Below are 24,198 nucleotides of genomic sequence, written 5' to 3'. Positions count from 1 at the left end.
CATTTATCCAACACTGATGGAAGCCACTGAACATATGTCCCAGACAGTGTTCTGACCTCTGTAAATACTGACCCCCAAGAATCCAGACTTTAAAAGGTTCAAAAGCAATTAGGATTAAATAAGACGTTGCCTGAAGGGATGAGAAGCAGAAAGTGATTTGGGAACTGCGGGGAGGCAGGGGTAAGGGATGGGGAAGTGTGCTGGGTGCCCAAGCATTGCTGGGGGTCTCAGGAGAGAGGTGGGATCCCAGCCCCTCACAGTGTCATTAGAGGAAAAGTCTTAACCCAGTAACCCTTCCGCATGAGGGGCTGTGGGCCTCAGGTCCAGACCAGCTGGATGCTTTGGGGAGGAAGGAGGCTGCCCAGCCCCCCAACTGCTCCCCACCATTGTGTCCTCCAGCAGAAGTGCAGCAGTGGCCTGGCCTTTGCTCCCAGCCAATCAGAGGAAGAGGGACATGAGCCAGTCAGAGGGAGATGGGCCTCAGGGAGTAAGAAAGAAGGAGGAGGACACGAGCTGGCCCAAAAGATGGGTCTTAACCAGCCAAATGGAGGAGGGCCCCTTTCTAAGGGAGGAGGGTCCGAGCCTGTCCTAGGGAGGGAGGAGGAGGCCAGGCCCACCCAGAGGCCCCTGGAGGACTTGTTTCCCTTGTGGTTTTTTGTACTTCCTGTTCCCCTGCGCACTGCGGAAGTTCCTCTTCTTACCCTGCACCCAGAGCCTGGCTGAAGAGGACAAGGGCAGGAGGCACCATGAGTGGGGGCCCTGTGGGAGGCAGGTCTGGGGGTCGCGGAGGACCAGGGGTTCAGCAGAACATACCCTCCACACTGCTCCAGGACCACGAGAACCAGCGACTCTTCGAGATGCTGGGTCGGAAATGCTGGGTGAGCTGGGGATCTCCTGGCCCTCCCTGCCTCCCTCCCTTTCCTCCTCTTCCTCTCCTCCTCTTCTGCCTCCTCATCTTCCCCATCCTTCTCCTTTCCTCCACTTTCTTTCCCTCTTCCGGTCTTCTTCCCTTCTCCATCATCTCCTCTCCTAAAACCCACTTACCCCCATTTACCAATCCCAGGAAGATCTCGGTTGCGATGCCTATCTACTTTCCCTCTGGCTGTGGCTCTTCCCTGAGAGCCAGAATAGCCATGGACAAGGAAGAACTAGACCTTCTGGCTAACCAGATTCCCCTGAGCCCTGCTCTTCCCTCCCAGACACTGGCCACTGCTGTTGTTCAACTGTACCTGGCATTGCCTCCTGGAGCTGAACACTGGACCAAGGAGCATTGTGGGGCTGTGTGCTTCGTGAAGGATAACCCCCAGAAGTCCTACTTCATCCGTCTTTATGGCCTTCAGGTGATCCCCATCCCCCTTGCTGGATGTGCAAACCAGTTTTCAACTCGCAAATCCAGATCTGTGTCCAAAGCCCCAAGGCCTTGGACAGATCAGTGAACCCCTGAGCCCCAGAACCAAAGACTTCATCCAGATGTCAAACTCTGCTTTGACTTTCTTTGTCTTTGATGATTGACCCCAGAATCCCCAGGTCAAGACCTATAACCCCCAACTATTTGTATAGCTCCCAAATCTAATCTGTTTTATGAATTTAAAAAAATGAGCACTATACTTTTACCTGAACCTCAAGTATGTTCTAAACCCAAGCTTTTGGGTCCCAGAAATCCCCCATCAAAATTTCTGGACCCTAAATGTTTGCCTAGCTGCTAAGCCATAGCTCTGTTTCTTAAATGTCAGATTGCATGTACCTTGACTGAATCCCCCACCCCCAGAACTTTCAGGTCTGTGTGTCTGAACCTCAAATCTGAACATCAATTCCTAGTACTGGAGCCCTACTTGCCCAAATGAAGGCCCCCGCCTAAAGGAAGGGTGTAAGATGAAGTCTGTGAATGGGCTCAGTTTCCTAGGACTGGAGCTCTAAATCCTCCTATTCAAGCCCCCAAGTCTCACCTCTAGGGCCTTGAACCCCAACTCCCCATCCCTGACTGTATGTCTAACTCCCATACTGTACCCCAACCCTCCACACCTGACATCTAGACACCACAACTCTCTGATAATAAGCTGGAAGTCTCTTATCTGATCCTGGGACACCAAATTAGGACACTGTTCTCCTTGCCCAGATAACAGAGGCCTGCCACTCAGGGCAAGTCTTTGTGCTAATGCGCTCCCCCCCTCACCCCGGATCTCTCCAGACCGGCCGTCTGCTCTGGGAACAAGAGCTGTACTCACAGCTGGTCTACTCCACTCCTACCCCCTTCTTCCACACCTTTGCTGGAGATGTGAGTGACCCCTCAACCCCTGGGCCCCAGGTGGGATGTGGGGAGGAGATGGGAAAGGTGCTGGGTGGTGGTGGGGCCTGGAAAGCTATTGAGCCCAAGATGTCTGCAGGCCTGCCAGGCAGGGTTGAACTTTGCAGACGAGGGCGAGGCCCAGGTCTTCCGGGCCCTGGTGCAGGAGAAGATCCAAAAAAGGAATCAGAGGCAAAGTGGAGGTGAGGAGGCTTTCAGAGTGGAAAGGAGGTTGGGCGGAAGTGTGTGAAGAGTAGGGAGCTAGAAAAGCCCCTCTTATGGTTCCGGTTCCCAGTCCACCTGTCTCCCCACAGACAGACGCCAGCTACCCACACCACCGGCGCCAGCCAATGAAGGTGAGTCCTCAAGTTCAAGGAGGGCACCAAGGGGATAGCCCAGGAAACTGTAGCAGAGTTGTAATAGCTCTCTACCCATTCCATCCTTCCAGAGAGAAGAGGAGGGCTCCCACCCCTGCCCCCACACCCAGGTGGAGACCAAGGGGGTGAGTGCTGATTCTTCCCTGTGTCTCTGGGTGGACAGATGGGTGGGTGAGTAGATGGACAGATGGGTGTGTAGTGGGTGGATGGACGAGAAGTTGGGAGAGTGCAGAGATAAGTGGGCAAAAGGGTGGGTGGAAGGTGGGTGGATAGATGGTTGAGTGGAGGATGAATTGATGGGAAGATGAAAACATAGATGTACAGATGTGTAGGTGAATGAGTATGTGGATATATGGATGAATGGATGAATGGATGTTAGTTAACGAATAAGTGAATGAATTGAATAGTGAATAAATGAATAACTAACACAACATTTCAATTGGTGAAGAAAGCAATGACTGACTGACTGAATGAATAATTTAATTAATTGGTCAATGAGCCATGAACGAATGAATCAATACTTAAGTGATCAGATGAGTGAATGAATAAAGAAATGAATTGGTGAAGGTAAGAATGGTTTGTGGAACCCACCCATCCACTTCTCCATAAGCCCTAATTGGACCCTTCACCCACTCCCTCCATGACCACCAGACACACACAGATTCCCCCAACACTTGTCCTGTCTCTTTCGCCTGTGCTTTGGCTGGTAGGTGAGTAGGTCAATGGCTCAATCACCCTATTTTCCCCACAGGCCCAGCATCTGGCCAACTGTCCCTGGGGCTAGTAACAGTGGACATCCAGAACCCCGACATCACGAGTTCCCGATACCGTGGGCTCCCAGCGCCTGGGCCTGGCCCAGCTGATAAGAAACGCTCAGGGAAGAAGAAAATCAGCAAGGCCGATATTGGTGCACCAAGTGGATTCAAGTGAGAACCTCTCCCCACTAGTCCTACCAATCCCTGTTGGTGGGGGCAGATGAAAAGATGGACAGGAAGAGAGCTGGGTGGATGGAAGAATGGCATGGTTGGGTGCGTGGGTGGATAGATGAGTGGATAGGTGGGTGGGTACAAGGCCAGGTCTAGGGAGAAGCAAGCAAGGCACCAAAGTTGCAAAATATATAGAGGCAGTTACTCTAAGGGTCATGCAACTGCAACTCATCACTCTGAGAGTGAGGGGCTCCTTAAATTTTGCATCCTAGACACCTCACTTGCTTCACCTTACTCGCACCCTGGGTGGGCTGATAGGTGAGTGGATGGGTGGGTGGGTAGATGAATGGTTGGATGAATGTTGAATGAATGAATGAATGGATGGATGGATGGATGCATGCATGCATGAATTAGTTGGCTGGGGAATGAATGGGTAAGTGGTTGGATGGATGGGTGGATGGGTAAATGGGAGGTGGGAGGGTGAGTGGACAGATGGATGGATATTTGGTTGGTTCACAGAGAAGGTGGATGGGGATGAATAGGGCCAGATGCATGGATGAATGGATAGTTCAGTGGATCAGTAGAAGTATATGGATGAACAGGCAGACAAAAGAGTGGATGAATTGACAGGTGGGCACACGGGTAGATGGATGGATAGATGGACAAGTGTGTGTGAAGACAGGTGGGCAGACAAGTGAGTAAACAGATGTATGTGGGCAGATGAGTAGGAAGACAAATATACGAGGGATCGGTGTTCTGACAGGTGAATGCAAATGGCTAGGTGGACAAATGGATGTGTGAATGGTTGGTAGAAAAAGGGGTGGATGGAAAGTTGGGCATTACAACCCATGGACCCCTTCTAATTCCATCACTACTGTTCTCATTCAGTCACTCATTCATTCACTTAGGACTCATCTATTCATTCTGGCCTCTCAGAGGCCCTCTGGGGAGGGGGAGGGCAAGAGGGTTTCACTAGGAAGGAAGGGAAGGAAGGGGAATGGGGCTTCACTGGGATCTCCTCACCTCCCCCAGACATGTCAGCCACGTGGGGTGGGACCCCCAGAATGGATTTGACGTGAGTAATTCCAAAGACCCCTTGACCCATTTGACTACCCACCTACCCTTCCATAGTCCACTGGCTCAGACCTACCCCCAGACCCCAACCCTTTTTACATTCCTCTCAGATACCCCTGTGGGGTAGATGGACCCAGTGATAATCGGTGCCCCTCCCCTCCCTGCCTTATTCCCCCACCCCTGCCCTGGCCTTCTTCCTCTTGGGCAGGTAAACAACCTGGACCCAGACCTGCGGAGTCTGTTCTCCAGGGCAGGCATCAGTGAGGCCCAGCTCACAGATGCTGAAACCTCCAAACTCATCTACGATTTCATTGAAGACCAGGGTGGCCTGGAGGCTGTGCGGCAGGAAATGAGGCGTCAGGGTGAGCACCCCCTTTCTTCTCCGACCCCAGTAGCTTATTCCTAAGAAATACACCGTAGTCGCTCAGTCCTCATGAAAACCCTTACACTGCTTGAATCAGGAGTTGGTCACTTGGGGTTCCTGTGTTGCAAGTGAGCAAAATTGAGGCTCTGAAGATAACTAACAGTACCTCTGTGTTATCTCCCCACTTCAGAGCCTCTTCCACCTCCCCCACCGCCGTCCAGAGGAGGAAACCAGGCTCCCCGGCCCCCTACTATGGGGAGCAACAAGGGTCGTTCTGGTCCACTGCCTCCTGTACCTTTGGGAGGTGCTCCGCCCCCACCAACTCCCCGGGCACCCCCACCCCCAGGCCGAGGGGGCCCTCCACCACCACCCCCTCCAGCCACTGGACGTTCTGGACCACCACCCCCTCCACCCCCTGGAGCTGGAGGGCCCCCTGTGCCTCCACCCCCACCCCCACCGCCCCCACCCCCCAGCTCTGGGGATGGGCCAGTCCCTCCCCCACCTCCTGCTCTGGGGCCTGTGGGGAACCTGGCCCCTGGTGGAGGTCGGGGGGCGCTTTTGGATCAAATCCGCCAGGGAATTCAGCTGAACAAGGTGAAGACGGGTGAGAGGGAGGATTGGGGGTGTCTGGGACTTGGGTGTCAGTCAAGTCAGGATATCTGGGGCAGGGCTGAAACTGACAGAGGTCCCAGGCTTTTGGGGTTTCAGTGACAGGGTGGGGAGGGCAGTGGGGAGAGGCCAGCTGGGAACCCTGAAAGTGACTGGAGTGTATGAGAGTGGGAATAACGTGGGAGGAGCAGGGAGGAGTGCTCCCATCATGGGCCTTGAACCCTCTGTGCTGGACCCTCCTTGCTGCAGACGCCTGGGGCCCCCGAGAACTCAGCACTGCAGCCCGCGCCTCAGAGCTCAGAGGGCCTGGTGGGAGCCCTGATGCACGTGATGCAGAAGAGAAGCCGAGCCATCCACTCTTCAGGTGACAGCCTGCCTGCTGCCAGGACAGCGCACCCGCTCCCCGGGGCCAGTGTGGGCTGAAAAACAACCCCACCGGTTACCAACTGTGGTGACCGCCACCCCATTGTGACTCTGTTATCAATCTCCTTTTTTGGCAGTGTTAACATTGGCATCATCGTACAATCCTATGATTCACTCTTTTTTTGATGATGACATTAACATAAAGGCCAGAGCATGTCTGCAATATTAATAGGAATACCGGACGCCTGGAAGCGTTACCATTAGCCTATAGGTGATGCTGTTCTAAGGAACCCCACCGTGGACAATAAAATTAACTCGAACTCCAGGAGTCAGTAGAGGGACCCGAGCTGATAATGTGGTGATAATACCATAACCAACCCAACGTTTCTGTAATAACGTTGACATTTGTCCCCTGATGTGGCAACACTATTGCCATTATGGGACAATTAGAGGAGGGGAATGTGAACCTCAACCTATTACTGGCGATAGTAATTCACGTTAATCCCAGGATACGTCTGCAAGATTAGTATGAATTTGCTCCATGATGATTATTTTCACAAACCTCATCTTTTTACAGTGAGATCATCGATAACCCGTGATGGGTCAGTAACATTAACATTAGCCTGCTATAAAACAGTGATATTGTAAAGTACTCTGCCTCTGCTAATAATAGTTGAATCCACCCCATTAAGTGACAAACCGAACATTAACCCCCGCGTGACAGTGATATCCCAAGTAACCACGTTTTTGACAATGAGATTAACTTCCATTCCAACTCCAGGCCACACCCTAAATCTCCTGCCTCTGAGGAGCCCCTCCCTCATTCAGCTGCATGGGCCCCCAGGAGACCACAGCCCCCCAGAACCCTGAGTCTTGATCTCTCAGATCCCAGGAACTTCACCCCACCCTGGGCCTTTGAACCCTTCTGCCCATCCTAAGTCCTACTTTCTCTTTCCCTCCAGACGAAGGGGAGGACCAGGCCGGCGACGAGGATGAGGACGATGAGTGGGACGACTGAGTCAACCACCCCACCTGTTCTGAGCCTTCTCTCCTGGCAGCTGCTGCTTGGTGCCCCCACTCCTGGCCTCCAGGCCTCTCAGGCCCTGTTTGTTTCCCCGCCAACCCTTCCAATGCAGTTAATTCTGACTAGCAGTAGCTAGGGCCCCTTTATATACAGACTATCTCGGTTCTCCTCACATTAAGGATTTTGAAACCAAAATAAAATAACTGTCTTTTTGTTTCTCCAAGTCTCAGTTGGTTTATATTCCAAATGTGGAAATGTGGGGTCTTTTATCCCTGAAGTCTCTTTTATTCATCTCTCCCATTTCATTTATTTTATTCACTCATTTCTTTCCTCATTTCTTTCTTTATTTCTGCCCTTCTTTCTTTCTACATACATTTGTTTCCAGATGCTACTTTTGGGGCTGGAGCTAAAGCAGCAGGAAGAAAATCTAGTGACACTAACATTCTAGTGGGGGAAACAGATATGAAACCAGGGGTCAAATAGAAATGAAAGATAGTTACAGATTATGACAAGTGTTGTGATATGCTGAGGGGGAACGGCCTGCTGAGGGGGAACGGCCTTCGGATGGAACATTCAGGGAAAGCCACCAGGATGCCGTGACAGCTGTGCAGAACCTAAAGAGAGGGGAGTCAGCCAGTAAATCTTTGGGGGGAGGATATTCCAGGCAGTAGGAACAGCCTGTGCAAAGGCCCTGAGTTGGGGAAAACTTGGTGTGAGGTTGAACATGGTGAATAAGCAGGAATTATTTATTCATTTACTTACTTTGTTATTTAAAAAAAAGTCCAATCAACACAATATTAGATCAAGAAAATACTCAGTGGTCAGACTTACTCTCCATGCACACAACTCATACACCAGGATCCTGATGGGCAGGACCCCTCTCTCGATTTTAAAATTTCGTTCTGCCCAGTTCTCAGCACAAACCCAAGTCCCGGCCAGTGGCAATGGAAGAAGCAAAGACTTGTACATATTGGCTCTAGAACCTAGACAAGATGCCCCGCCTCTAAGCCTCAGTTTCTTCATCTCTACAACAGCGGTAACAATATGTAACTGATTTTCAACTCAGATCCCATTGGGTCCCCCCTCCTCTTCTAGGATCCAGAAAAAAAGGAACAACTCAAAACTGACCCTGGTGTCTAAAGCTATTTGCAAGGGAGTGATAGAAGCCTCTGCACATGAGAGCCTTAGCAGAGGATTCTACTCCTTTCCATTTCTGAAATCTGGTGGATTCAAACCCTCAGGTATCCTGCCTTTAGAGGAGGAGGACGGGAGTGGGGAGAAAGATAACAGTGAGGAGGAATCCTGAAAGGACAGGCTACATCCATCTGCAAGACCAGTGGAAGAATTTTGAGCCATCTGTGGTTCAGGCTGAGGGTTGGGAGAGGGAGCAAAGGAGAGTCAGGGCCAGGGTGGAGGTGTGGGAGGTGGGAACTGGCTTTGCTCCTTAAGAATTCCCCCACAGGCACAGAAGCTGAAGAAAGAGGGAGTCTTGGCTTCCTTTTAATTCTTTCACCATTCTTCACCTTCCACTCTACTCCCACCATACTTTGGCCAGGTCTCCAGGGGCAAGCTGAGTCTAGGAAGGGCCTGTCAGTATCACTCACCCACCTCCCCACTCCCTGCTAGGAAACCCCAGAAATCCACTGTGCTGGGACCCCTCTCGGTAGGCTTTATCCTGGAGAAGACCTTCTATCACACAACCTCTGAATCCCCAGGAGCACTGCCTACAGCAGGCACGGGGTTAGCAGAAAAGTATATTGACCGTGGACAAGTGGCTTGACCTTCCCAGGCCTCAGTTTTCTCGATCTTTAAACTGAGACTAAAAATGCATTACTTCGCAGGGTTGTGGAGAGAATTCAAGTGTCTGCAAAGTGCCTGGCTCCTTGAGGCATCTACAAATATTAGATGCTGCTGTTGCTGTTCTTCCTCCTACTGCCAGTTGGCCCTGAGTCACCGTTGATCAAAAAATGCACCATTATTGTGTGTATCACCAGGAGAGACAAAAAAGTACTGCGAATTAAATTATGACTCACCAGTGCTTGGGAGACGCAGCCGGATTTCAGAGATGTTACAGAATTAAGTGTTCCTGGAATCTGGCTGGGGATGTTCTTTAACCTGCGTTCTGGTTCCACACGTATGTTTGCTTATAAAAACTCATGACACTGATCACCCGTGGTCTGTGCCCTCTTCTGTACGTGTGGTACACTCGAATATGAGGTTTATATTAAAAACAAGTCAAACCTGTACAGCTTGTAATGGGTAAGACCTTATATTGGCCCCAGCACTGGGCAAGGCAATATATGCTTGGCATTAATTTAATGCTGAATGAACAGACAAGTGGCTGGGAGTGGGACACAAGAATAATAGGGTGGTATGGGGCACCTGGGTGGCTCAGTGGGTCAAAGCCTCTGCCTTTGGCTCAGGTCAGGATCCCAGATCCTGGGATCGAGCCCCGCATTGGGCTCTCTGCTCGGCGGGGAGCCTGCTTCCCTTTCTCTCTCTCTGCCTGCCTCACTGCCTGCTTGTGATCTCTGTCTGTCAAATAAATAAATGAAATCTTAAAAAAAAAAGAATAGGGTGGCCTCTTACTTTTTTTTCTTTAAAGATTTTATTTATTTATTTGACAGAGATCACAAGCAGGCAGAGAGACAGGCAGAGAGAGAGGGAGAAGCAGGCTCCCTGCTGAGCAGAGAGCTCGATGAAGGGCTCTATCCCAGGACCTTGGGATCATGACTTGAGCCGAAGGCAGAGGCTTTAACTCATTGAGCCACCCAGGCACCCCTGGCCTCTTACTTTTGAGGTCTCCTGGACAGATGCTAGTCTGGAAAGATTCATTTCCACATGAGTTGGAGGTGCCCACCCCAAGGTCACTCATATGAGGTTTTACTGATGAAGAAACTGCCTAAGGTCACACAATTTAGTAAATGGCGAAGCTGGGATTTGAACCCAGGTAGCTAGGCTCCAAGATCTAAGACTTTACCTACTACATTACATATTCTGTTATATATACAGTTTGGGGAGGACGAAGGTATGAAAATTAATAAAGGGAAACCTTACTAAAATGGACTCAGGATGCTAGAAGGGGAGGCTGGGTAGAGGAAACTTACTACTCAATGTCAGTTATAGCAAAAAGTATCAATTATAGACCCAACAGAAGTATCTCAACAGGAAAGAATGGTCAGTTACAAGCCCCCAACAGGGAAAGATATACATTGTACCTCTTATAAGAAACCGACTACACCTGCAACTCAGCCACTGAGAAACCATCATTGCTATGAACTTTTGCTTTTCTCCAATTGCCTTTTGTTCCAAACAACCCCTCCCAACATCCTCCTCCATAACAGAATGTTCCTTTCCTTTGTTGATTGGACGTGCATATGGTTTTGCCATAGCTTGCTGGTCCTGCGTTGCAATTTTCAGTTATTCCTGAATAAACACATCTTTTTTTTTTGGTAAAATAACTGGCAGTTTTATCTTTCAGGTTGACAAAGGGATGTTTGCCAAGCACCCACAGACCCCTACCTGGCCCCCTCCAGATTCAGTCCTGCCTTAAGCCATTCTTATGGGTTGGAGTGGACTCCTGGGAATAGGAGGGTTCTGCCTGTCCGGGGAGACTGGGAGCATTCGAGGACCAGAATCTGACTGTGTTCTAGAAAGAATAAGGGAGGGAAGGGGATGCATGGTGGGGTATCCGCTGCTGGTTGTCCTGCTCATGGTAAGCAAGGGCTGCTGGAAATTCAGACTGGCCATTTCTCCCAACTAGCTCACAGCTAGACCAGCAGGCAGACAGAACAACCATTTACTTAACTGGATAATCATTTGGTTGACTACATAACTCACGGACCCACAGGGAGAGGGGCCATTTGAGGAATGGAGGGTGCAATTTCCTGATGCTGTGAGGTACTGAAAATCTAACTAAATTATGCCCGCTGGGGACCGGCTGGTGGTCTGAGAGCGTAGAAGACAGGCAGCCTCCTGAGGGACTGACAGGCTGGCTGAGTGACAGCCCGCGCAGTTGCTGCCTGTCTCGCTGGTTGTGAATGGCTGACTATTGCTGGGAGTCACATCGGGCCCAAGGGAGTGTGTCTGGATGTGGCACTGTCTGATGATATGTAAAGGCAGGGCTACCCTGAGGGAATTTCAGGCTGACTGATGGACAGATCTGTGACGGCCTGATAAGCAACCGTATCTGGTGAGTGACCATCCACCCTGGCCAAATCACAGCATGCTTGACAGAACCCGTGGTCAGTCACATGCTGAGAATGGCTGCCTGGCTGATGGACAACACGATGGAGGGCAGTGGACGAGTCAGAGGCCAGCTGACCCACTGAAATATCCATGTCGAAAGCTGACTGCCTGCCCGTACCAAGTTGGAATCACAGCGGCCCTGAGGGGGCCCCGATGGGTCAGAGGAGACTGTCCGGATGACTGACCAATGGTGGGCATGCCTCCCCTGAGACATGACAGACCGCTGACCCACTGTCAGGTGGGGGCTTCAGTTGCTGTGACTATTGGCTTTGTGTCTGAGAGGGCGACCTGAGACGCTGACAATGACAGCCTGTCCTGACCTAACCATGGCCCGCCCGAGCCCACGGCTGGTGGCTGGTGGCTGTGAGATGGTTTCCCCTGGGGGTTTCAGAGATGCCCGCGGAGCAAGAGTAGACGGAGAGACCGGCTGCTTGACTGACCGTGTGAAAAAGGGGCAGTCGGGGGAATGACAGGCTGGTAACCGTGTAGTCGTTAGCGCCGTCTGTCTGCCTTAAGAGACTCCCGGCTGGCGCTAGGCTCCAACGGGGGCCGCTGTTGACTGGCAGACAGTGTGAATGGGGGGGCCGGGGTCTCACTAAACAGTTGTCTGTGGTGACGGGACCCATTGTGTGATTTGAGTCTGGGGACCGGCTGAGCAGCCGTACGTGGCGACAGTCCATCTTGGGAGTCACGGCTTGCTTGGGGTTAAAATGCAGTGACGACTGACTGACGGTGGTAATTGGGGGTCTGACAGGACGGAGAATCCCCCGTGCGGCTGGCTAAGAACGTGATTGGCTGACAGCGTGACAGACAGACCGGCGTGCGGGCAGGGCCTCCGGCAACCTTAGTTGTCGCCGCCGCCGCCGCTGCCGCCCAGACGCACTCTGGGAAAGCGCTGGCTAGCACCCGCCTGCGGGACCGAGCTGGGTGGCGGGGAGGGGTCCGGTCACGGCTCGCCGGTTGGTCCGCGCGGGCGCTCCTCGCGGCGCCGCGCGGCCAATAGGCTGCGCGTTCTCGGCCACGCCCGCGCGAGCTCTCTTCTCGCGAGGCCGGTTAGGCCCGAATGTCGTTAGCCGTGGGGAAAGATGGCGGAAAATTTAAAAGGTGAAGCAGTGGCGGCAGCGGCGCGGGCCTGCTGGCCGGGCCGGGTGGGCTGGAGGGGTGGCGTCGCGGGCTCAGGGCCCTGGCGTCCGAGGCCACGGAGCCGGGAGCCGGAAGCCTGGCGCGGAAAGGATGGGGCTCAGGGAGCCCAGGCCTGGCGCGCGGGGCTGGGCGGGGCTGAGGGGAGGGGGCGCGTGCCTCGGAACGCGGCGGGCGCGGGGCTAAGTGGGGACGCAGGAGGGGGGCGCGCGCCCCTGATCGCGACCAGTCGGCGCGCGCACGCGCGGGGGCTTGTCGGGGAGGCCGCGCCCGCGCGCGGGAAAATCGGCCGCCGGTGACCGTTACCCGGTTGGTGTCCACGCGAGACGCCGGAAGGGGAGGGAAGGGAAGGGAAGGGGACGGACCTCGTTTTCAGAGTGGGGGGACAGAAGAGTCTTCAGGGTGAGGGTACCTCCTTTCCGCGTGATGGGGAAAGGGTTTCCTGTAGAAAAGACTCGCCCGGGAAGAAGGGAAAGGGGCTTCTCTAATAGGAGAGCTGGACTCTCTCGTGTGCAAGGGAAGAGGGGTGACTTTTCCAGTATGTTGGGGAGGGTGGTCTCTTCTGGATGAGAAAAGCTGCGGGGACGATGGGCTCCACAGTATGAGGGGGTGCCTCTGAAGGCTAGGAATCCACCTGTGGTTAGTGGGGAGCCAGCAGCTGGAGAGGTTAGTTGGGACCACTTTAGTGGTTTAGTTTCAAATGCAAGTTAAGGGGTTTGAAAGGGAGAGGCATCACAGGGAGAGAGAGGAAAGCGTGGGCACAGGCCGAGTCTCCACTAGGCCTGCCTAAGTGGAGGGGGGGGCGGTTAGCACACGGCATAATTTTGGAAAGCTCTTGGACGTTTTCAGGTTGAGGTCTAGAGTATTCCGTTATGAGTTCAAATGTTTGATTTTTGTAATGGGAAATAGAAAATATTAAAAATAGGTTGAGGACTGACTGCATTTGGAGTAAGTGTTCTGTGGAATGATTTGATAAAATGGCTTCTAAAGCACATTGTGCCTTGAATCAGAAGTCTTTTTAAAAAAAAATCCGCATCTTGAAAATTTCTGATAGCCCAAGAAAGGTTCCAGGCATACTTCAAAGAAACGTCAGTAACCTATACTATTTGCCGGTTCCTGAATTCAGAGCGTACTCCTTTGGGCTTTACCCCTCACAGAAATGTAGATGAGACAGAAAGCCAAAATGCGGGTTCAAAAAAAACCCAAAACACCTTGCAGGTTTAAAGGACCTAGGCTAATCATTCAAGGAAGCTTCCGGCAATCTAATACCATTCCACAGTATCTTACTCCTAATTCTGAAATCTAAAAAGCTCTGAGAAGTTCAGTTTGGCACCATTCAGTGGCAAAACTAGATTATAAAGTGGGACTATCTTGCCTCTTTATTTCTCCGATTCAATGCAAAAAATCAGATGTTTGCTGCAGAATTACTAATGTATTTGATTATGGCTTGATACCCCTGACCACACTGGGGTGGTAGGTAGTGTGTGGGGCATACCTAGAACTACACTTGTAAAGATCTGCCCCCCAAAAATCTGAATTCCTAAACGCAACTACCCCAGGAATTTTAGATAAGGGTTTCCAGACCAGTCTTTCCAGTTAAGCCTTTGTTTGGTGCCTACAGGTTGTAATCCCATCCCCACCCGTTCCCCCCCCCGGGGCAATGCACCCTACTGAGATGGGGGGTTGTTCTCTTTATTTTGCAAAGTGGGGAGAGGGACGATTAGGTCCTGAACACCTGGCAGGTTTGCTGGCAGTTTTAGGAAGAGTATGGAGGGAATTGGAAGCTCTGGGAATAGATCCCTTTAGGACAATCCAAGCAGCAGATTCCACTTTGAGGTCTACTGCTCCCGCAGTAGCCTTGGAATGAGCACTAGGGTGGAAGAAGTGGCCTGTTTCTGTTGTAGAAGGGAATCAGCATTGGGAAGGCCTGTGGCTTAAATCTCACTGACTGAGGCAGTCCTTTGGAAGTCCCAGAGAGGATTTGGGGTCTCCTTTGACCCGTGGCTTCACCAGGATGCCCAGTAAGTTCTTTCTGGCCTCCTTGTCTAGGCTGCAGTGTGTGTTGCAAGTCTTCTTGGAATCAGCTACAGGACCTGTGCCGCCTGGCCAAGCTCTCCTGCCCAGCCCTTGGCATCTCCAAGAGGAATCTCTATGACTTTGAAGTCGAGTACCTGTGTGATTACAAGAAGATCCGCGTGAGTCTGGGTGACCGTGGCCAGGGCAGGGGTGTCTCAAGGAAGCTGGCTTACTGTCCCCTTGCCCCCACCCCAACTGCCTGCATCTGTTTCCAAAGGGAATTTTCTCCTCTGGTCTTAAAAAATTAGGTTTAGTAGGACTTCTTATTCTCATTTTGCAGGTGAGGAAACTAAGTGGCTTTCTCAGGGGCGGGCAGGAGCCTGAATGAATCCCCTAATAAGTCTCTCTTCCCACCTCCACAGGAATACACACCAGCTGCAGGGTTTGAGGTGCTGAGCCCCGGAAGGGAGCCAGTGACAGCTAGCAACTATTGAGCACATCCAGTGTGCTGGGCACTAACTTGCAGAACCTCCTTCAATCCCCCTAGCCATGCTGTGAAATGGGAACTGTTACCATTGCCAGAGCAGGCGACAGCAGGATAAAGAGAACAGACTGGAGCCAGTATGGTGGGGTTCAGATTTTAGCCCTGTAGCCCTGGGATACTTATGCATGTTCTCTGTGGTTCATTTTCCTCATCTGTAAAATGGAGAGGACTAGTATTATCTAGCTCCCACAGAGTTGTGAGGGTTAAATTAGTTAATAAGACACAGAAGTTCCTTAGAACAGTACCTGCTACATACTGAAAGCTAGGATGATGTCAGCTTCCCCCCCTTACTTATAGATGAGGGTCCGCAGAGTTAATTAACTTGCCTAAAGCCACACAGCCAAGGAGCCGCAGATTCAGAATCTGTACCCAGTGTGTCTGCCTGTGGAATCTGTGTGGTTAAATTGTTTTGTCTAGCTGCTCTCTGCAAGAAAATATCCCTCTGCCTGTTGAGTGGAGAGCAGACTGTAGGGGGCAAGGGTGGAACTGGGGGTACCGGTGAGAAGGTGAGGAGGCCTCCTACCGGAATCCAGGCAAGTGATGACAGGGGTGGCAGTGACGATGGTTTGAAGTGGTTGGACTCTGGATGTAGCTTGAAGATGAGGCTGACAGGATTTGCTGAGGGTGGATGTGGGGACTGCGAAAAAGAAGTGAAGGTTGTGACTTCCAAGAGTTGGGGCCTGAAACAGCTAGGAGGAGGGAGCTGATTAAATTAAAACTTGGAATTTAGACAGTAGTAAGGGAGAGCAGGTGATTTGAACCTAGGGATCCTCAGGCTAGGGCCCATGCTTTGTAACCACGGCATAGACTTATTCCAGAAGAGGTGCTGGGAGTGATCTGGGTCTTACCTACTGGCTCTGGGATGGAGGTCCCACAAGGGCTGGGCCAAGGGTATCACCACTTATGGTGCCCCCATCCCCTGGTCCCCCCAACAGGAACAAGAGTATTACCTGGTAAAATGGCGCGGATACCCAGACTCAGAGAGCACCTGGGAGCCAAGGCAGAATCTCAAGTGTGTGCGCATTCTCAAGCAGTTCCACAAGGACTTAGAGAGGGAGCTGCTCCGGCGGCACCACCGGTCGAAGCCCCCCAGGCACCTGGACCCAAGCTTGGCCAACTACCTGGTACAGAAGGCCAAGCAGAGGCGGGCGCTCCGGCGCTGGGAGCAGGAGCTCAATGCCAAGCGCAGCCACCTGGGACGCATCACCGTGGAGAACGAGGTGGACCTGGATGGCCCCCCACGGGCTTTCGTATACATCAACGAGTACCGTGTGGGGGAGGGCATCACCCTCAACCAGGTGGCTGTGGGCTGTGAGTGCCAGGACTGTCTGTGGGCCCCTGCCGGAGGCTGCTGCCCTGGGGCGTCCCTGCACAAGTTTGCCTACAATGACCAGGGTCAAGTGCGGCTGCGTGCGGGGCTGCCCATCTACGAGTGCAACTCGCGCTGCCGCTGCGGCTATGACTGCCCCAACCGCGTGGTACAGAAGGGCATTCGCTATGACCTCTGCATCTTCCGCACGGATGACGGGCGTGGCTGGGGCGTCCGCACGCTGGAGAAGATCCGCAAGAACAGCTTCGTCATGGAGTACGTGGGAGAGGTAGGGAGCCGGGGCCCAATGTGTGTGTATGTGCGCGCGCGCGGGAGCTCGTCCTGCCGTATGTTCCCATCGTGTGTGCCCAGCTCGCCTCACTGCATGCCTTCAGCGTCCCTGCTTTTCCTGTCTCGGGAAAGGTGGGGGGCGGCTAGCCTGAGTGTGACAGGGACATCCTGACAGGGGCGCGCATTTCAAGCTGGTAGTTGAAAGCACAGTGAAATACTTCTCTGCTGGGTTGACCTCGTAAGGGTACCTGGCAAAGAGGAAAGCGGGAACTGAAATCAGGCCATTCCTTTCAACAGGCCATGTGCTCAGCATAGGGTTGCATCACCTGGAAAGGCACTACTTCTCATTTCTCGAGGGTTCAGCTTACCGCCACGCAGTGTCTGACCAGGAGGAGTGCCTTCTACTAATGGGAGCACGAACACCCTGGAGTAGGATGCAGACATGCCTTAACGTGGGCGGCCACTTCCTCCATATTTGTAGGACACTAGGGAAAGCTTGGGTATACGGTTGACCCTGGAACAACAGGGCACCAGGGGAGGGGGGTGCGGGGGGAGGGTTAGGGGCGCAAAACCCACGTAGTCAAATCTTCGTGTACCTTTTGGCTCCCCAGAAACTTAACTACTAGCAGCCTGTTGACCTTACTTATAAATTAAATGGTGGACTGATACATATTTTACATGTTACATGTATGATATAATGTTCCTTACAGTGAAGTCAGCTAGAGAAAAGAAATGTTAAGACAGTCATTAAGGAAGAGAAAAGAGCACTTAGAGTCCCCTGTATTTATGGAAAAGAAAATCTGCCTGTAGGTAGGCCCATGTCGTTCAAACCTGTGTTGTTCAAGGGGCAGCTGGATTAGGCAGGCTGGCCGCTGTATCATACAAGCCCCAGAGCCCAGTGGCCTCGCACGTTAGAGATCTCTCTGCCCCTGTCAGTCCAGCCTGGGGTGTTCGGGTAGTATCCTTCTGTACAGTGGCATGGCTGCCTAGGCTCCTTCCTTCTTGTGCCTGTGTTGTGCCTTAGAGCTGCCCCTGATCCTTACTCTGCATCGCTGGCAAGTGGGCTGAGAGGGTGGAAGGGGAGGTCGCTCATGGGCCAGGCCTGGATACGGCGCCCATCACTGCTGCCCACACTCCCTGGCTGGAACCAAGTCCCTGGCCTTACCTTGGTGCAAGGGAGGCTGGGAAGTGTGACTCAGCCATGTACCTAGGTGGAAAACAAAAGGAGTGTGTATATGACTAACCAGCAAGTGTCTGCAACAGCAAATGTCATGTTCTAAGGTGGGACGCAGTGTGCATTTGGGGTGGAGCAGTTCTTTTTATGATGGACCATCTCATGCACTGGGGGAACAACGACATCCCTGGACCTGGACCATGTAAATCCATGAGAGTGTTGTCATGGTGACAACCCCAGATACCTTCATCTTTCTAGATGTCTCTTAGGGCTGTGGTATAATTGGGAAGTGACAGAAACGGGCCTAAGCGACACACAGCTGAAGGTGTCCACACCGTAGTAATGACACTGATGGAGAGGAGAGACTCCCAGTAATGACCCATGAAGTAGGTGCGGTCATAGCCCCACGGGGCAGAGATGATCTAGAGGCAGAGCAGTCCACACTTCAGAGGACCCTGAGAGTCTATAGACAAGAAGTCCACACTCAGATAATCCCGACGGTCTGGAGAAAGAAACGTCCACACATAGAAGGACCTGCCAGTCTGGAGGAAGGAGAAGGTCGCCATACCCCAGAGGGATCCTGACAGTCTGGGACGGGGATCCTGACGATTTGTGGGAAGAGGTGTCTCCGTCCCAGAGTGATCTGAAGGAGAGAGCAAGCTCTCCACACTCCACAGGACCCTGGCAGTCCAGCTTAGGCAGTGTCTACACCCACACTGTCCTGACAGGAAAAGGAAGTGTCCTCACCCTGGAGGGACTGGGACAGTCTGAAGGAGATGGGGTCTATACCTAAGAGAACTCTGACAGCCTGGAGAAAGTACCCAGGCCCTCAGCGTTCTGACCCTCGGGGGGAGGTACCCACACCTCCGAGGGATGCTAACAGTGCAGATGTTAACAGCCTGGAGGGGTGTCCCCAGTCTGAAGGGGGACGTGTGCACACTCCAGAGCCCCTGACAGCCTGCAGGAGGTGACCAGCCCCCACAGGAGCCCACCGGTTCTAGAGGAAGTCCAGAAAAGGGAGTGTCTCCAGCCTCACTGTACTGACAATCTCGAGGAAAAGCTCTTTATAACACAGAGGATCCTGACAGGCGAAGAGGAGGGAGAGTGCACAGCCCCCAAGTACCCCAGGGTTCCCTGGTCAGGGTGCTGTTCTTCCTTAGCATCTACACTTCCATGCTGTAAACTTGGGGTGGTCAGGACTTCTCACCCCTGTGCCCCCTCTTCCTGCTCCACACACACTGTCCTTAAGCTATTTCTCGGGCTGCCTCCTGTCACATTCTGTGATTTCCAGGCCCCCTCCTGATGCTCTCAGACCTGTGGGGCCTCCTGATGGCACCCACCATCCCCAGCTGCTGCCGAAGCGAAACTCCTCTTCGTATGTCCCCCGTGGGGGGGCAGCACAGCCGAGGTTGGAGGCTGGAGCCGAGCTCCACCACTCAGCAGCAGTCACTCACCCTCTTTGAGCCTCAGTTTCCTGGTCCGTAGAATGGGAATGGTAATAGCACCCACATCATTCACTTGTTATAAGAACTAAATGAGTCGTGATGTGTGAAGCACTTGGAAGAAGCACTTGAACAGTAAGTCTTTGATAAACGCTAGCCATTAGTCTGAAATTCAGAAAATCCAAAATGCTCAGAAAACCCAGTCTTTGGTAACCCATATGGCTAGAACACCCAGCCAGACCTGGTCTGGGCTGGTATGTAGCCTAGTTCTCCTACTTGGGGTGAACAGTCATGGATCTCATTACAGGAGTATTCATTTCCTCGGTTACATGGTGTTGTCCTGGACCCTACGGGTGTCACATAATAGAGGGCATGCACCCCATAGCTGGTTGCCAAGCTGTCCTTCTACAGTGTGGACCCAACACCCGCCCTCCCCTCTCTGCACCAATGGTCCCTCCACGCGAGCTGCCTGTCCTCTCCTCTGCCCCCTTCCGAAATGTTCCATCAGAACATGCATGCGCCCTCGCCCAGCAGAGAACAACAGCCTAGCTTATCCATTCTAAGACCTGAATTTGCTTCATATTTTACCAACACCGAAAGGAAGGTGCATCTCAATTAGTTAAATGACAGTACGTCATCGTTTAATTAGCAGTGTTTACTTTCTTGGGAAAGGGCACATAAAAATAAAGAGCATGCTCGACTAGGTAAGATTGGCACTCATGACCATTTCTGACAGTGCTCAGCGTCCAGAACAGAAAAGTCGCTCACGTCCCTGATCACGCTGGAGCTTTATCACAGCTCCTGTCAGGTCACTGCTACCACTATCGCCGCCGCCCCGCAATTCTGCAGACGAGAGCCGAGGCCCAGAGGGAGAGAGGAACGTGCTCAGAGTCACCAAGCTAACAAAGTGGGTTAAAAAAAAAAAGGCCCAAGTGTCTAAAACTGGTGCGCTGCCAGACCTGGTGGAAGGGTTTTTGGTTTTTTGGCTGAGGAAGCAGGCAGGAGAGAACATTCAGAATCCCCTCTCCAGATGGGGGCAGGGCAGCGGCTGAAGTCCGAGTCTTCTGGGTCCTGTTCACAGTCCGCACCCTTTCTAGGCTAACAGCTTCTAGCCCATCTGTCTTCCCCAGTCGTTCTGGACAGCTGCTAGAGAGCGGGGACGGGGCCTGCTCTGTTCCTGAATTTTCTGGGTAGGCCCGCCCTTACAGAGTGGGACTGGGAAGGCGGCTGGAGAAGGAGCCGTTTGTGCCCTGGAGGGCTCACTGCGTGACTCACTCTCGGGGAGACTCAGGAAGCAGGTAGAGGCAGAATAGGCGGGAAGATGCAGACCGGGGAGGAGGACATGGAAAGGGCAAAGTTGGCTCAGACACCACCCAGCACGCTCAAGAACCCGCGGAGGCCACCTTCGGTCCCAGGCCTGCAGGGGACTGCAGACAGGCGGCTTCCAGCGCCCAGGCATCAGGAGGCCGCAGAGAAGCCACACCTGTCGTGCCAACTCGCAAGGAGTGTGTGTCCTCGGGAGGTGGAGGAACACTGACCTTGATGTAGCCCTCAGAACGCTTCTGGGGCTCCTGTTGGCGTTCCTCAGGAGAGTGTCCCCACTCTTCAACCTTGTGCCCAAGCCCTTCTGTGACCGTAGCTTGCTTTACATGCTGTATTGGTGTTTTGCTGCCCTGGGAACCCGAAGCCCTGGGTTTTCTGACCAGCACCTTGCACTGCGGGTATCCGAGTCTGTCTCTCTTTCACCAGACTGTGACCACCCGCAGCCCCAAGAGGGCCGGGACCAGACCTGGTTCCTGTTGTCTCCCCTGACCCAACTGGGACTGCAGTGGGCACCCGGCCTCGTCCCCTGTGTCGCTCCCTGCAGACGCGGGCCCCTGAGTGCTGGGACCGGGTACAGGGTAGGCCGCCTAAAAGCCCACTAAATAAACCAGTGAATGAACAAGCCCAGATTTGGACTGTGGGCGAGCCAGGTTCCTCAGAGTGTGGGGTAGCGAGCTGTGGGGCCCAGGTCTCCTCAAGGTGCTCGTGAGGGTCTGGCCGGGAGCAGAGGCTGGAGGTGCTGGGGCAAGAGGCAGGGAGGAGACCGTGAGGGCTCCAGCGCGGCCGTCCTGCCTGGAGGGAGCGGAGAGTGGTTGTGGCGGGCGTGTGGGTAAACGAGGAAGGAAGCTGGGGCCACTCTGGGTCTGCATCCTGTGGCAGAGGTGGTGGTGGCCAGTGGGTGCCTCATGAGAGGAGAGGTGGGTTTGCATTGCCTGTAGGCCCACCACGGGACAGAGGATAGGTCACTGGGCCAGGCAGCAGAGTGAAAAGAAAGGTACTTCGGTGCTTCTGCTTTGCGCCATGTGGGCAGTGGTCTCTGAGGGGTGGGCGGAGGTAGCAGGAAGCCCGGGAGTGGAGGAGGTGGTCTGCCCTGGTCTGCAGGCACCTGAGGCTGAGGAAGGGGCAGTCTTGGGTCCCATGGGACCCTCCCCCAGAGGAAGGCACGGTTGGCTCTGCTGGGGCATTACCAGAGGGCTGTCGGGGTCGGCCCGGGTGTGGGGGGGACCTGAGGGGCAGACAGCTGGAGACCCGGCTGGGGAGGAGGAAATGCCTGCTGCCGTCCTAGATTCCAGATTCCACTCACCCGCGCTCTGGCCACCTTTCTTTCATCTGAGATTCTGGCCTTAGCTGTGTTTTTGCCGTCTCAGAATCTCTTTTTTTTTTTTTTTTTAAAGATTTTATTTATTTATTTGACAGAGAGAAATCACAAGTAGATGGAGAGGCAGGCAGAGAGAGAGAGAGGGAAGCAGGCTCCCTGCTGAGCAGAGAGCCCGATGTGGGACTCGATCCCAGGACCCTGAGATCATGACCTGAGCCGAAGGCAGTGGCTTAACCCACTGAGCCACCCAGGCGCCCCTCAGAATCTCAACAAGGGTCTTGATCTCTCTGGACCGGGGTCTTTTCGATATTAAGATTCTAAGTTTTTGCCTTCAGCTCACTCGTCTGAGTCTCTCCCCCATTCATGCCGTGTCCCTTTTCCACCGTTCCAGGCCGCTTTCTCCTCCTGGTGTCCTTGCCGCCTCGTGGCGCCACAGCCCAGCGCGGGCACCTTCTCTCGTGGTGCCGCCTCCCTCCCCTGAACACGCACCGCCGTCTGAGCCCTGCTCGTGGGCTCCTGAGTCTCCCTGCGGGTTTTTCTCTCACTGCCGGACCCTGCGGCCAGTCTCCGGCACCACTGAGAGACCCCAGGCCATCCGGAGGCCTGAGGAGGGGTGGCGGCGAGCAGCTGAGGCCCAGTGGCCTCCTCTGGGCGCCCACAGACCCCCCGCATCGCAACCCCCCGCGTGCCCGGACCTGCCCCCAGCTGAGCCAGCCTTGGCTCTGCTCACTTGTTAACCGGCCTGGGCTCTGGGAGGGGCTGGGGGGGGCGTTCAGGAGGTCTGCTGCTTTTCCTGAGCCTTCCTGGCCCCTCTCCCCTCACCCGCGGCCCTCTCCCCAGATCATTACCTCAGAGGAGGCGGAGCGGCGGGGCCAGATCTACGACCGCCAGGGCGCCACCTACCTCTTTGACCTGGACTACGTGGAGGACGTGTACACCGTGGATGCCGCCTATTATGGCAACATCTCCCACTTTGTCAACCACAGTGTGGGTACCCCGCAGGTGGGCGGGGGTCGGGAGGAGCAGGCTGGGGCCCCTCCTCACCCTCCCGCTGTTCTTTTTCGCCTAGTGTGACCCCAACCTCCAGGTGTACAACGTCTTCATAGACAACCTCGATGAGCGACTGCCCCGCATCGCTTTCTTCGCCACAAGAACCATCCGGGCAGGGGAGGAGCTCACCTTTGATTACAACATGCAAGGTGGGGGTGGCAAGGGATGGGGGACAGGGGCACACAGTGACATGGGACGTGAGGACCCCTTCCCGAGGAGCTTTAAAATGCCCTTCCTGACTCCTAGTGTCCATCTGGACTCTTGGACTTTTGCCTACCTTTTGGGGGCCCCCTCATTTCCAACCCTTGGATCCCAACCCTGAGATACTCATATAGACTTCTCCCCAGACCCCTGAGATGTAGGGCCTAATAGTTACGACACTCCTCCTGACTCATCTGGGTTTCCCCAGTCTCAATCCTTCCCACTCCTCCCTGCTTGGCCTGGCTCAGTCCAAGCATCCAGACACTCTTAAGGCCTCCAGCCAGCCAGTCCCCTTCTTGACAAACTAGCCACCTGAGATGCTCAAAGTGGGGGGGATCTTTGATAGGAGAGCTCAGGTGCCTCTCTGGATGTGTAGGTGACCATTCCCGACTTCTGTCTGATGCCCTTCCCCTGACAGCCCCCAGCCTCCCTCCAGAACCCTCACCCCCTGGCTGTCCTACCAGCACCTGTACAGCTCTCCAGTGCTGAGCTCTGGTCCTATCTCCAAACCACCACCAAACCCCACAACCCCCTCCTGACCCAAATCCCAGATGTGCTCCCAGCCCCCAAGATTCCTAGGTCTCCCAGTGAAAAGGGCAGTGGGACACTTCACCTTGGCTTTCTAACAAGTCCCCCCCCCCCCGGCTGTGACTCCGCAGTGGACCCCGTGGACATGGAGAGCACCCGCATGGACTCCAACTTTGGCCTGGCTGGGCTCCCCGGCTCCCCCAAGAAGCGGGTCCGTATTGAATGCAAGTGTGGGACTGAATCCTGCCGCAAATACCTCTTCTAGCCCTTTGAAGTCTGAGGCCAGACTGCCAGTGGGGCATAAAGCCGCCCGCCCCACCCACCCACCGCTGCCCTCCTGTCGAGGAATGACTGCCAGGGCCTTCTGCCTGCCCCTGCCTGCCCCCCCGCCCCCGCCTGCCCCATGCTTGGGGGACGTGGGGTTGCGGTGAGGACTGACCGACTCCAGGAGTCCCCTTTCCCCGTCCCACCCCCATCTGTGGGTTGCACTTACAAACCCCCACCCACCCTCAGAAGTCATTTTTTAACACCAGGAGCTTCTGCGGTTGAGAGTCATGGCCTATCAAGGTCCAAGGGGTGAACCCAGCCGGGCC

The 24,198-nt window shown here is 53.8% G+C and overlaps 2 protein-coding genes and 1 long non-coding RNA gene across 3 annotated transcripts; 2 read left to right on the top strand and 1 right to left on the bottom strand.

Annotated features, from left to right (window-relative positions):
• Window positions 1-707: 707 nt before the first annotated feature.
• Window positions 708-7,239, top strand: WAS (WASP actin nucleation promoting factor). Its single transcript, XM_044234597.1, has 12 exons — window positions 708-878; window positions 1,200-1,340; window positions 2,189-2,275; window positions 2,385-2,487; window positions 2,599-2,640; window positions 2,733-2,786; window positions 3,413-3,587; window positions 4,620-4,662; window positions 4,870-5,023; window positions 5,216-5,619; window positions 5,884-5,998; window positions 6,960-7,239. The coding sequence occupies exons 1-12, from the start codon at window positions 747-749 to the stop codon at window positions 7,013-7,015; spliced, it is 1,506 nt and encodes a 501-aa protein (XP_044090532.1). The 5' UTR covers window positions 708-746; the 3' UTR covers window positions 7,016-7,239.
• A 5,065-nt stretch (window positions 7,240-12,304) lies between these two features.
• SUV39H1 (SUV39H1 histone lysine methyltransferase) lies at window positions 12,305-23,944 on the top strand. Its single transcript, XM_044235111.1, has 6 exons — window positions 12,305-12,373; window positions 14,459-14,604; window positions 15,905-16,567; window positions 22,667-22,813; window positions 22,896-23,025; window positions 23,737-23,944. Exons 1-6 carry the CDS (start codon window positions 12,355-12,357, stop codon window positions 23,868-23,870), a joined length of 1,239 nt encoding a protein of 412 aa, XP_044091046.1. The 5' UTR covers window positions 12,305-12,354; the 3' UTR covers window positions 23,871-23,944.
• LOC122896984 lies at window positions 14,499-17,827 on the bottom strand. Its single transcript, XR_006382453.1, has 3 exons — window positions 17,735-17,827; window positions 15,493-15,606; window positions 14,499-14,580 (listed from the first exon to the last, which is right to left on the bottom strand). It is a non-coding gene; the product is annotated as an uncharacterized LOC122896984 (long non-coding RNA).
• Window positions 23,945-24,198: the final 254 nt, after the last annotated feature.

The sequence above is a fragment of the Neovison vison genome, chromosome X (assembly GCF_020171115.1).
Source record: "Neovison vison isolate M4711 chromosome X, ASM_NN_V1, whole genome shotgun sequence".
Lineage (NCBI taxonomy): Eukaryota > Metazoa > Chordata > Mammalia > Carnivora > Mustelidae > Neogale > Neogale vison.
Note: the sequence above shows the minus strand (reverse complement) of the source record. Positions and strands in the feature narration are given on the sequence as shown.